The sequence below is a fragment of the Pelodiscus sinensis genome, chromosome 2 (assembly GCF_052426305.1).
Source record: "Pelodiscus sinensis isolate ZL-2025 chromosome 2, ASM5242630v1, whole genome shotgun sequence".
NCBI lineage: Eukaryota > Metazoa > Chordata > Testudines > Trionychidae > Pelodiscus > Pelodiscus sinensis.
In genome coordinates, this window is record NC_143053.1 from 200,866,873 (window position 1) to 200,880,846 (window position 13,974).

At 38.5% G+C, this 13,974-nt stretch overlaps 1 protein-coding gene across 5 annotated transcripts in view; it reads left to right on the plus strand.

Annotated features, from left to right (window-relative positions):
• GSDME (gasdermin E) overlaps positions 1 to 13,974 on the plus strand; it is a 38,990-nt gene that overhangs the window by 3,507 nt on the left and 21,509 nt on the right. For 3 of the 5 annotated variants that reach the window (XM_075922186.2, XM_075922188.2, XM_075922187.2), the window contains exons 2-3: positions 2,437 to 2,667; positions 4,580 to 4,772. In XM_075922186.2, the coding sequence (XP_075778301.2) occupies positions 2,457 to 2,667; positions 4,580 to 4,772 (404 nt within the window). In that variant the 5' untranslated portion in view covers positions 2,437 to 2,456. Of the gene's footprint in view, positions 1 to 958; positions 1,102 to 2,436; positions 2,668 to 4,579; positions 4,773 to 13,974 lie in introns of all 5 variants that reach the window. The other 2 variants (XM_075922184.2, XM_075922185.2) reach the window with 1 other exon arrangement.

The following is a 13,974-nucleotide window of genomic DNA, read 5'->3' on the forward strand; positions in this document are numbered from 1 at the left end:
AGATATTTATGAAGTCTTTGGGAGGTGAACTATCTCCAGTTCTACAGGTTAATCATTAATATTGAGAGGATTTTGCTTGTCATGCTAAGAGAGGAGGAGAACATCACCAAACAGACATTTAAATTACTTTAACTAAAACAGTGATGTCATGTATTCTGGACTTTCCTTCAACAGCAAATATATTTTAACAAAACAAGCATAAGAATTTTGGAATGTAGTTAAATGTTCAAGCTTTTTTAAAATCAAATTTGTTTTTGTTAAAATTGTCTTAACTAAAATAGCTAAATGAAATATTTTTAAATTAAATTGACTATTTCAGCCAGGTCAACATGAGGAACTTAAAATATTGAATTCTATTTATTGAACTTTTTGAAACTTTGCACTTTTAGAGAGAGGTAAGGGATTGACTCTGTGTACATAAATTTGCAGAGAGACAATAGAATTGAGGTCTGTTCTCACCTCTATATTATTTATTTAAAATAATATTTTGCTGTTAACAAGAATGTTAGCTCTGGAGACACAAATCTATAGTTTGAGAACTTCAAAATTAAGCATCTGCTGTTATCTTCTATCTAGACTGAGCACTGAGTGTCATTGGGTAGATAGAAAGATTAACCTAAATAATCTATACAGAAGCTTCTGAAACCCTGTAAGATTGGGTCTGTAATCCATGAAATATTGGAACTCATTTACAAAACTATTGTCTCATGCTATAGAATTAGAATTTGTAATTGCTATTCCAGAGACATTTGAGCTCTGTATTTTAATTAAAACTATCTTTTGATTTTTTTTTCTCAAAAAGCATTTTATAAAAAATCCAATTAAAAAAAACAAATCTCTTATTTTTTTTAATTTATTTTTATCCACTGAGATGAAAGTGTTGAGAGACCTTTAGGTAAAATGTTATTTGACTTTAAAATGTTGTTAAAATTCCTTTTTTTTTTTTTTTTTTGTATAGTCAGGAAATACCTTTTACTAACCTAGCTTAAATATAGAACTAAGAATAGGCTACAGGTCTCATGAGAAAATACCTGAACATCAATTGGTTAACACTGCGTGAAGTATTATTTGAAACAGGGTTTTGGGAGAGAGAGCAGAAAGGTGAGTTTCTATTGTAAAGATATTTTCTTCTTTTCCCCCTATTAATAATGAAACTCAAGTTGTATGCCCAAGTCCCCTCTCCCCTCTAGCATTTTTCTTCTGTCTCTTTTCTGTCAGTATTCATCAATGCTCACTGAGTTTCTGTCCTTGCTTTGAAGTCTATTGTCGCCTACCCTGGTCTGCATCTCTAATTGACAAATGTAATATCTGTGTGGAACAGAACAGATAATTTAATGAACAATGTGTGAACATACAACTTCAAAGAAAAGAAATGGGCAGATGCAAGATTTTACGTTTCAAGATGAACTCTTCAGCATTAGCTTTCAGAGATAAAGAACACTGTCAAGTTGAAAATATTTCCTTAACTATTGATACAGTAACACACAGGAGTAAAAAAACAGAGCTGCAAAAAAAACCATTTTCCTCACAATTATCTTTGTGCACTTGACTCTGTGGTCATTTTCATTGTTTTTCTCTGTATGGTTGGTTAGTTTCCCTTTTAGAAAATCCTTATTGAAATAGTGATAGAAATGTAGCCGTGTTAGTCTGGTGTAGCTGAAACCAAATGCAGGACTATGAAGCACTTTAAAGATTAACAAGATGGTTTATTAGGTGATGAGCTTTCGTGGGCCAGACCCACTTCCTCAGATCAAATAGTGGAAGAAAATTGTCACAACCATATATACCTAAGGATACAATTTAAAAAAATGAACACATATGAAAAGGACAAATCAAATTTCAGAACAGAAGGGGGATGGAGGAGGGAGAAGGTAAATGTCTGTGAGTTAATGATATTAGAGGTGATCTTTGGGGAAGCTATCTTTGTAATGGGTAAGATAATTAGATCCTTTATTCAGACTCAGGTGTAAAGTGTCAAATTTTAGCATGAATAACAGTTCAGAGGATTCTCTTTCAAGTGCAGTCTTAAAAGGCTTTTGAAGCAGGATGCAGGTAATTAAGATGTTGAGACAATGTCCTTTCTGGTTGAAATGGCAAGAAACTTTTTTCTTTGTGATCCTGTCTAATATCTGTTTTGTGGGCATTGATTTGTCCTTTTCATATGTATTCATTTTTTTTAACTGTATCCTTTGGTATAATATATGGTTGTGACAATTTTCTTCCACTATTTGATCTGAGGAAGTGGGTCTGGCCCACGAAAGCTCATCATCTAATAAACCATCTTATTGAAATAGACTAATTTGGCTTGAGGAAGGCCATTTAAAAAAAAAAGTGATACCAATGCTGAAATTCTCTAAAACTTTGAGCTTCTTTAAAGGGGACAACTAAGCACTGATACTTTCCAGTCATATATTAAAAGGGAATTTGTTCTTTCAGATATTAAACAATTCCATAAGATGTTTGCAAAAGCAACAAAAAATTTTGTAAGAGAGACTGACTGTGGCGGTGATTTGATCCCTGTATCTCGCTTGAACGACTCAGATAAATTACAGCTTCTGAGCTTAGTAACAAAGAAGAAGAAACTCTGGTGCTGGCAGAAACCAAAGTACCATTTTTTGACAGTCACGCTGAATGATGTGCTTACTGAAGACAAACCTATAAAACCAGGTAAAACTATCTTTATGTGACATTGCAGTAGATAAGAATGAAAAGTATCATCTGTTGTAACCATTATTAAAGCAAGTTCTTACAGCATGTTACTGCAGGATTTATTTTTTGGTTCTCATACATTAATCACTTTTAATATAAGATGTTCTGATGATTTTTTCTGCACTTGTCATTTAGCTAATAACAATGCTAATAAAATGTTTGTTAAACATTGAAATGTCTTGTCCAGTGGGAGTAGTGTGATTAAATGCTGAAGACAGTGTTATTAAATCATGCCATATTATGGCTTGCCATTCTGAAGAGATCTTTCAGCATCAGGCTCCACTCTGTAGTAATATTGAGTAGGCATAGCGCACTCCTGGTGAGAGAGCACTGTGATACGCTCAGCAGTTGCCCTTTATCCCTCCAAAGGTTAGATGCATCTCACAGTTCTCAAGCCCCACCAGAGCATATGATGAATTTGGGACAAATTTAGTCTTGAGGGCTGTCCTTGCTTTTTTAATCTTTCTTTCTTTCTTTTTTTTTTTTTTTTTTTGGTAATATGTTGATTGTTTCAAAGGCTTAATTAGCTGCCATCTAGAACAAGGTTTTATATGGCCCCCCAAAACAGCAACAATGCAGGTAGCAGGAATGCAAGCTTTCCCACAGGTTCCCACCACTATTTTTCAATCTTGATTTGGAAAGTCCATCTCCAGCTGCGTACAGGGGAGAGCTCAGTCTTCCTATCTGTTTATTCGTTGGCACCTTGGCCAAAGCTGAACACATTTGTTCACAGGTGACTAACTCTAGATTTGATTGAGTGGCCACAAGCGAAGGAGTCTGGACCTGATTCTGATCTTGGTACATTGGTTTATGCTTTAATGTGTACCAATGAAAATCTGGTGGTGGTAGCAACAGTGGAAGCACTTGTGTAGAGCTCAGGTATTTTTTATCCCTAGGTTATCTCCTCCTGTATGGAGTGTGTCTCCCTGTGTTTCCCATAGTTATTCTCACCATTGAGGGCAGGTCTACACTACAGGGTGGATTGAAAGGGCAGCAGTTGATTCAGCGGGGCAAAGGGGCAAGAGAGGGCTCTAGCGTAGATGTGATAAATCAAGTGCTGATTGCTCTCCCATTGTCTCTCACATATGTGAAAGTCATCATGGTAAGTAGCTCTGAGTACATTGACTTCAGCTACACTATTCACATTGCTCGGGGGAAGGGGGTCTCAAACTCGGATTGTGCAATCTGGCTTGGGACTCCTGGCAGGCCGTGGAGCCTGTCCATTACTGGCCTCCAAGCTCTGCCCCCTCCCCTTCATCCCCTATCGTGTAGACAAGCCATGAGTTGCACCAAGGGTAAAATAACACTGGAAAGGGTAATAGCATGGATCAAGTTAGTATCTCTTGGCAGACATGACGACTGTTCAACATAAACAAGTAACATGGAGTGATCTATGTTTATAACTTCCATATAACTGTTACTGCTTTTGAGTTCTGTGCCTTACAGTGTGTTATGTTTTTGGCATAGAGGTCATGACCCAAAGCCCACTTACATCAATGGAAGTCAGTGGCCTTTGGATCAGGCCATGAGGCGACAAATCAAGATTATGGAAAATACCTGAAAACATCAGTAGTTGAGTCATATCTCAGTTCTATTTATGACAGGAAAAACTTCTGTAGTACTCTGTAAACTCATAGGATTTGAACTTAGTACTGTAATAATTATACATTTCCTTAAAATGCCAAAATGAAAAACAGCAAATTGGGGAGAAGACGGAACAAACGAAAATAAGTGTTGTTAGGCTACGTGACTTTATTTTACCTGTTCATATTTTCCACAAGCTTCTGCTTTTCAAACTAATTCTGCTACTGTTTCAGGATCTATTGTTTTAAAGTCTGCATTAGTCACTTTTTATTGTTTGTTTTTCAAGTTGTTTTTGAGTCTGACTTTGTGAAATACGAGGGAAAGTTTGAAGACTTTGTCAGAGGAAGTATTGAAACTTCATTTGGAAAGATCAACTTGGGTGCTGGAGGAAAAGGCTTTGTAGAAAGTCAATCTTCATTTGGAAACCTAAGAAAGCAGGAGGCTGACTTGCAGCAGCTTATGAAAGATACCAGGGGAAGGTATGAGTTTTAAAATGTTGTTACCCATATTAAGTTTAAAAAGGAATAATGAACATTTAAAAAATATCTGCAAGTGGCCTGTTTTTACATTGAACTTGCATGTTGAATTTGAGACCAATTCCTCTCTCTGGATGCAGGGATCTGCTTGTTTAGTGTTAATTTTAGGGTTGGAGCCTGAGTTTTTAGATAAGTCTGAGGGAGGGGTAGCCCTGTTAGTTTGTATCCCCAAAAACAACAAGGGTTCCTGTAGCACCTTAAAGACTAACTGATTTATTTGAGCATAAGCTTTTGTGGGCAAAGTCCCACTTTGCCAGATGAACCTCAGAAGTTGATGCCCAAATAAATCTTTAAGGTGCCCCCGGACTTCTCATTGTTTTTGAGTTTTTAGACAGTTAATCTGTGGGAGTAACGAACAATGGGAGAGGAAAAGGGAACACCAAAGATACGGAATATAATCAGATATTTTCTCGGTTTTGTTACATGCTAGTCTTGATGGGTCCAGTAGGAATGCAATACTTGTGTTTGTATTATTTACAAACTAGAACATTTGGGCTATGTCTACACTGCATGCGTGTTCTTGCACAAGTACATTTACAGTAAAGCATCAGAACAGAAGGCTTCTTGTGCAAGAGTTATTCCTCTCCCCACAAAGAATAAGCCCTCTTGCACAAGAGCTCTTGCTCAAGAAGGAAGCATGGACAGGCAATAGGGGTTTCTTGTGCAAGAAACCCCTAGGGCTAAAATGACCCTCAGGGCTTTCTTTCGCAAGAGAGCATCCACACTGCCATGGACACTCTTGCACAAAAGCACATGGCAATGTGGATGCGCTCTTGAGCAAAAACTCTTGTGCAAAACAGTTCTTGTGCAAGAAGCCTGCAGTGTAGACAAAGCCTTGAGGTTTTTCTTCACAACATGTCTAGTGCAAATGCTCATGGAAAGCATACTTCAGATATCTAGTATTCTAGTAAGCAAGCTTTAAAATCTGTTCTCTGAGTCTTCAAGATAGTAAAACTTCATTGAAAAAATTTAAGAGGAGCGAAATACAAAAGGGGAGCAAATATGTTAATAAAAATAATTTAAAATGTAAATGAATAATCAAAACATTTTATAGCACTTATCAGTTATAACCTGAGAAAAATAGACTTCCGCAGTCAGGGACTTGGGTCTACATTAAGGTACAGAGAGCACCGCCTACCAATTTCTGCCACAAATTCCCATATAAGGGCCTAATCCTACAATGACTTCTTCATGGAATCCAACTAATTTCAGTGGGAGTCCTGTGCACTTTGCTTTGCAGGATTGAGGCATAAATCGTATAGGAGTTGAGAGTACTGGGCATGTGATAGGATCAAGCCCTTAATCTGTTAGATTCAGTGCAGCATACTTAACCTTTGTTGATGCTCTGATGATGATGATGATGATGTGGGGTGTCAGGTGTAGAAATGAGATGGGAGAATTAGTTTTTTCACTAAGCTGCATGATAGTTGTTTGAAGCAGTGTAAATTTCTTTTAACAGATGCTCTAAAAGTAATCAATTTCTCACAGTAACAATTGCCTGCTGTTCTACTTGTCATGAGCCTTTATAAACAGCCATAAAACTTGCTCTATTGAAAGGCACCTTGTTACTTTCTCAATACATTTCCAGATTTAAATGCATAAATATCACAGCAAATGTGTATGTGCCTCGATTAAAAAATGAATTTATATATGGTAAAAAGAAAAATGTCAGGCAAGGCTTAGAGTAATTAGCATGATGGCTACACGCTACAGTAAGGGGAAAAAATGTATCCACTGGAAAAAGATGAGTTTTGAAAAAGCTTGTTAGCTGCTTCATTGGAACAGGCAACTCTCCCATAGCAAATGGAAATGTACTGAAATTAATTCTCTGTCTGTGGGCTCAGTCTTCACAGTAATTAAACCACATTTACAAGCATTAGTTGTATTACACTTGGGATGCTCATAAAGTATACACCAATCTGTGAATATCTAAAATGAAAATTAAGATCACAACGATACACATGATACTTGTAAATGTAGTGTATTAAATATATACAATTTGGCTTATAAAGTGTGGGGCGCACACATGAAATTGCAGAATCCTTGGTTTGTTAGATTCAGAAACCAGTCATTGAGGCCCTTAATTTTCGTAGGGTAACGTGTACTCTATATGAGTCTCCCTGGATTGTTTAGACAGATTTTGTACTGGAACTATGCCACTAGAATATGCCTGCATTGCACCCAAACATCTGGTTCATTTTCTCTAGAAATGACACTTCATATCTTATTAATATTTATGATACAAAATATATCGTCAGTATTCCACCCAGTCCTAGTTGCACTAGGAATTAGGAAATTATAGAACAAGATTAATTTACAATTTTTCTGTGTTCCCAGTGATAAGTAGTATAGCCCTTAGAATTTATCATACTGAGATGATTGCAGATTTTTTTTAAATTGAAATGTCCTGTTTTTGTAACGTCTCATGTTGTGCCACATATTTTCCTCCAATCTATTGATCGCCTTGCTCATAGAATGTTATATGATAACTTTAAGAAATATTGTTGGCCTTTGAAATTGAGGATTTGATTTTAAGCAATGTGTTATCTAGGTTATGTTTACTTGATTTCACCTAATGAAATGACTTATCCAGGTTTGCTGAATCTGCAGTTACTTTGTTCATTTTTAATGTATATCTTAATTATGTTTCTTTGCATAAAAGCAGTGCTTGTTTGGGATTACTTGAATTGCAATATAATTCAAAAATTTAACGTTAAAAAAATCAAAAGCTAATAAGATAATTCTAATAGTATTTTGTCCTCAGTGTACATAATCTGATACTGTGCTGTGTGGTGTAAAATCAGCCTCCCTCACTTATAGGTATCTTGTAAAGGAGAACTCTTTTTAGCAAAGATTTAACAACTGTATAGTGTGATATCATGTTCTATCTAACTAAAATGTGATTACTTTTACAAAATATACCAAAAGACATCTGTTAGCATAATATGAAGTTACAGAAATAATTAAAATTAAAATACACTTGTCAAATGTGTCTCAAAGTGTGCTTTGTTCATATATTATCCTTGTTCTTTTTTGCTGTGTTGGCTGAACTAAGTTGCTAATTCACAAAATGCAGTAATTCACTGTCTTGCAACTGCTTACAGTGAATAAATAAGGCTCTAGTACTAATCAGTCTGTTAGAAAATAAGATCCTACATCATTAGTGTGTGTTTGTTTTATACTGTCATAATTAGAAGTATAGGACTGGAAGGGACCTCAGCAGGTCATCTAGTCCAATCCATTGCATTGAAGGCATGACTAAATAATAGTAGACCATTCCTGACGGGTGTTTGGAGGTTTTTAAAAACAGGTTAGACAATAAAGAGATTCCACAGCCTCCCTCTGCAATCTGTTTTGGTGATTAATTTCCCTGACAGTTAGGAAGTTTTTCCTAATCTTCAATCTAAACCTCCCTTGCTGCAGTTCAAGCCCACTTCTTCTTGTCCTATTCTCAGAGGTTAATTTTCTACCCTCCTCCTTGTAACAACCTTTTATGTACTTGAAAACAGTTATCATGTCCCATCTGTCTTCTCTTCTCAAAACTAAACAAACCTAATTTAATCCATAGATTTTTTGCAATAGATTATTCCTTCCAGAGTACTTTGTATTTTATCTAGGGCTACTAAACAATTAAAACATTTAATTGTATGATTAATTGCTCCATTAACAATAACAGAATGCCATTTATTTAAATATTTTTTCTTACATTTTCAAATATATTGATTTTGATTACAGTACAATACAAAGTGTACAGAACTTGCTTTATAATTTTTATTATAAATATTTTCACTGTAAACAAACGTAACCCTTCTGCCAGGCAGCACCGGCATCAGCCAGGGCCAGATTCAATATCTAGGGGTTCCTTTTCATCCATCCCATACAGAACTGGCTCAAGCCCCACGCAGTAGCCTGAGAAATTCACGCTCCCCGGGCGCTTCTGGAAGGCAATGCTTCCCCACTCGCAGGCACAGAGTCTGAGTGTAGAAAATAAACTTTTAATGAAAGAGAGAGAGAAGTAATGTAGCATTAGTTTGGGAAAATACCACAAACAGAGTTCATAACCAGCCCACAAGAAAACGTCTCAGCTTAAGTGGGTTGAGCAATGTCCTTTTCCTCTCAGGTACACAAGTCCAGAAATGTAAGTGTCTCATTCACATGCCCAAACTTTCTCCGTACCGCAGTTGCAGTTGCTGCCATTGGTCAGGGCAGATCAAAGCTCAGGGGTGATTTTCACAGCTAACCTCCCGCCCTTGGGGAGGTGGGGATAGGAGGCATCTTACGCACTCCGTTGGCCACGCGCCGCCTGCTCCTGCCAGCTGCCCCACTGGCTGCTTTCTGCTTCTCTTACTGGCCACTCGCCAGCCACTTCCGGCAGCCACCCTGCTGGCCACCTGCTGCTATTCCTAATGGCCACTCACCGACCATTCCCGCTAGCTGCCCTGCTGGCTGCTGAACTCCTACCAGCTGCTGCTTCCACGATGGGTCTGGCTTTGGGCCAAACATAGTGATTTCAGTTCTTTGTCAGTTTCTCAGTGATTTCAGCTCTTGGCCCACCATGTAGGTTGGCCAAAAAATTCTAGCTCCCTCTGGAATTTTCAAAGTAACAAAGAGACTCCTTATGGAGTCTGTTTTAGGTCTATCCTTAGAATGGGAGTCGGAGAGAGGAGGAAGAGACAGGTTGAACCAGTCTTACAGCGCACACCTGGAGAGCATGTAGCCTGCTGGTTCAAGCTCCTCTTCCCCACCCCCTCCATTCAATCCACTTGAGTCTGGAAGGGGAAGGCTTGTCCATCCGAGACTCTTCGTAATGACAGTGTCCCTCCTGTAAGCACTTGTGGTCTCAATTCACAACTCCTACATCTAGGCTACGTCTACACTGGCCCCTAAAAACGGAAAAGCCATGCAAATCAGGTAAGTCAGGATAGGGAAATCCGCAGGGGATTTAAATATCCCCCGCAGATTTAAATAAACATGTCCACCGCTTTTTTCCGGCTTGGGGAAAAGCCGGAAAAAAAGCGTCTAGACTGGCGCGATCCTCCGGAATAAAGCCCTTTTCCGGAGGATCTCTTATTCCTACCTGAGGGAAAAAAAGCGGCGGACATGTTTATTTAAATCCGCGGGGGATATTTAAATCCCCCGCGGATTTCCCTATCCTGACTTACCTGATTTGCATGGCTTTTCCGTTTTTAGGGGCCAGTGTAGATGTAGCCCTAGGGTCAACATGGCCTGTGACCCCACAACAGCCAAATTAGCTACAATACACAAAATTCCATTCTAACAATTGACCATCCATCAGGCCTATAGCACTGACTGAACTGGATTTACGTAAGCACACCCCGGATTCCTTTCCCAGCCCAGCATGAGCTGTGTTTACATATCAACAGTTGAATACCTTATAGGGCTAAACAACTGAACAAGTATAACCACACTCAGGACTCCTCTCCCCTTTCAGCTGACTGCATTGGGAACAGTGGTTTAGACCCTGCTTATACAACAAACAGTAGGATTTTTTCAGTTCACCTAATACAATTGTAGTGCAGTCTGTTTAGCATGAAAATTTAACTTACAAATGTAGAATTATGTAAAAAACATTTTTATTTTTGAATGCAGTATAAAACTGTAGCACCTAAAGTCCACTCCATCTTACTTGTTGTTCAGCAATTCACTCAAACAAGTTTAGTTACAATTTGCAGGAGATACTGCTGCCTACTTTTTGTTTACAGCGTCATCTGAAAATGAGAACAGGCATTTGCCTGGCATTATTGTAGTTGGTATAGCAAAATATTTATGTGGCAGATGGCTAAAGATTCATGTGTCCATTCATGCTTCAACTGCCATTCCAGAGGACATCCATCCATGCTGATGACATGTTCTGCTTCATAATGAACCAAAGCAGAGCAGACCAACACATGTTAATTTTCATTATTAGTCAGATGCCACTAGCAGAAGGTTGATTTTTTTTTTGGTATTTCAGGTTCTGTAATTTCCACATTGGAGTGTTGCTGTTCTAAGACTTCTGACAACATGTTCCCCACTTTGTCCCTCTCAGATTTTGGGAGGCACTTCAGATTCTTAAACTTTGGGTGATGTGCAGTAGCTATTTTTAGTTTCCTTCTTTGTATTTTGTCATATCTGATGTGAAAGTGTTCTTAAACAGGCTAAGTCATCATCAAAGACTGATATGACATGAAATTCGTGGCAGAATGCGGGGAAAATAGACCAGGAGACGTTCAGTTCTCCCTTGGAGTTCAGTGACAAGTTTAATTAATGCATTATCTTTTTAACGAGCATCATCATCATATTCTTTGGAGTAGTGGCTGAAGCATGAAGGGGCATACAAATGTTTAGCATATCTAACACATGAATACATTGCAACAACAGCTATAAAAGTGCCATGCAAACATGTGTTCTCACTTTCAGTTGACTTTGTAAATAATAAGCAGGCAGCATTATCTCCTATAACTGTAAACAAACTTGTCTGAGCGATTTGGCTGAACAAGAGGTAGGACTGAGTAGACTTGTAGGTGCTAAAGTTTTACATTGCTTTATTTTTGAATGCAGTTCTTTTTGTACATTAGTCTACATTTGTAAGTCCAATTTTCATGCTAAAGAGATTGCACTAGAGTACTTGTATTAACTGAATTGAAAAATACTATTTCTTTTTTACAGTCCAAATATTGAATAAAAAATAATATAAAGTGAGCACTATACACTTTGTATTCTGTGTTGTAAAATAAATCAGTACAGTTGAAAATGTAGAAAAAAATCAAATATTTAATCAATTTCAATTGGTATTCAATTGTTTAACAATGTGATTAATGGTGATTAATGTTTTGAGTTACTTGCCTGAGGTTAATTGTGATTAACAGAGAACCCTAATTTTATCCCGTTTACTTTAGACCATTTCTCCAGTTTGTTCAGATCATCTTGAATTTTAATCCTATCCTCCAAAGCACTCGCAACCCCTCCCAGCTTGGTATTGTCCACAAATATGTAATTATCTCAATTATTTATGAAGATATTGAGCAAAACTAGACCAAAATTTGTGCGTTCTGGTATATATCATCTTAAAATTCTCTTTATTATTGCTTATGCAGTTAGTTATTAGCCAGATAATATATATTGAATCAACAAGATGTTCATATGCCTAACCTGAGAAATGGTGAGAGTTCTAGTTCTGTCTCCCAGTTATTGTTTGTTTCCCCTCACTTGTCAAATAATGCATGAAGTTAGGTCGTAATCTCATCAAGGCAGGGGCTTATTCTGTAAAGAACCTAACACAGTTTTGAGCACTACTGAAATACTTTGAGTCTGGTAAGATAACCATTATCTTTTCAATGTAGATTTCAGTCAGTAGTATTACATGACATAAAATGTCGCCACTCAGAATTGCATACAATGGGTTGGGGAAAATGAGAGAGGGGAAAAAATGGGCTACAGAGAATTATATAGAAAGCATAGGAGCAATGTGTCACCTTTGAACTCAGTCATAAGTCTTTGGTACACTCAGAGAAAATTACATAGAGTAATTGCTTGGTGTTTCAGTAGGGGAACTATGAAATACTGATTTTAAGATTATAGTAAGTATTGTGTTATGGTGTGATGATAAGAAATCAGTCAGAAAATGGAAGAATAAAGGAAATAACATGGGACTGCTTGGTGGAATGTGACAATGGATTAGAATGGAATTCTCTGCTGTCTGAGACTAGGCTACAGACTTTTGTTCTGAGAAGGAATAAAGCTTTGCAAGAGTTGACATTGTAAAGTAGGGGGCAGTATTTGGATGGAAGAAATAGGCCATTGTGTTTTAGAAGTGTGGTGGAGAAGATTGAACCGACTAACACATTTCTGCTGAGCCTGTCAGAGAGAGATGTTAAGTAGATACATTTCTTTAGCGGAGTAGCATTCATTTGTGAGTTGTATGGCTAGGAAGTGGTTCATAGGGAACAGGTCATCAGTAGTGTGGGTGATTGGTGATTGGAAATGGGTGGTGCTAGATGGTAGGCTATAGAGATGTTAATGGGTAACCATTTAACTGGTTACCCACTAAGCATCGCTCTTTATGGGCATTGTTTACTGGGTAACAGTTAAGTGGTATCCGGGAGCAGCCCAGGGCCTACCGTGGATGGAGAGCTGCTCTAGCCCCACCGGGCCCCTGTGCTGGTCTGCCTTCTTCCATCCTGCATGAGCCGGAAGCAACAGCCCATCCCATGCGCAGGGCTGCCATTACTGGCCCCATGAGGGGCTAGGAGCAGCCCTTGCCCATGACAGGCGGGCTGCTCTAGCCTGACAGTGGCAGGTGGCCCATCCCCACCTGCCCCTGTTCCATCAGTTAATTGGTTGCACTTAATGTTTAAGGGATTTTACATCACCAGCAAGTGTGCCTAATGCTAGAAAGATTTGGCAACAAAAGTATCGTCAACATTCATAAATTGCCAAGAAGAAAGTGGCCAAATCATGTTTACATTGCCATACAGTGTCTGCAGTTCATAGCGACATTGCTTTGCTCTTTCTGTGGCCGGGGCAGCTAACAATGAGGGTGTGCATGCCACAGTGCCTGGTAGGGATGTTAATTACCGGACCCCAAATTCTGTAGTTTCCACTCCAACTCATCGGATAAAGTGGGTTTTTGGTGACACAAGTTGCCAATGGAGACAAGCCCCAAGGGTCCAACGTTGCAAACCTGGCTATGTCTACATTGGCATGATCTTGCGCAAATACTCTTTAATGCAAGAGTTCTTGCGTTAAAGTATTTGTGCAAGAGAGCATCTACACTGGCATGTGCCTTTGCGCAAGAGATGTGTTTTTGCTCAAGAGCATCCGTGCCCGTGTAGACGCTCTTTTGCGCAAGACAGCTCCGATGGCCATTTTAGCCATCGGGCTTTCTTGCATAAGAAATTCATGTTGCCCGTCTACACTGGCCTCTTGTGCAAGAACAATTGTGCAAGAGGGCTTATTCCTGAGCAGGAGCATCATAGTTCTTGCGCAAGAAGCACTGATTTCACACATTAGAACATCAGTGTTCTTGCGCAAGAACTCCCCGCCAGTGTAGACAGGCAGCATGTTTTCGTGCAAAAGCAGCCGCTTTGGCGCAAGATCGCACCAATGTAGACACAGCCTCTCTGTTGGGAATGTTCTGCAAATA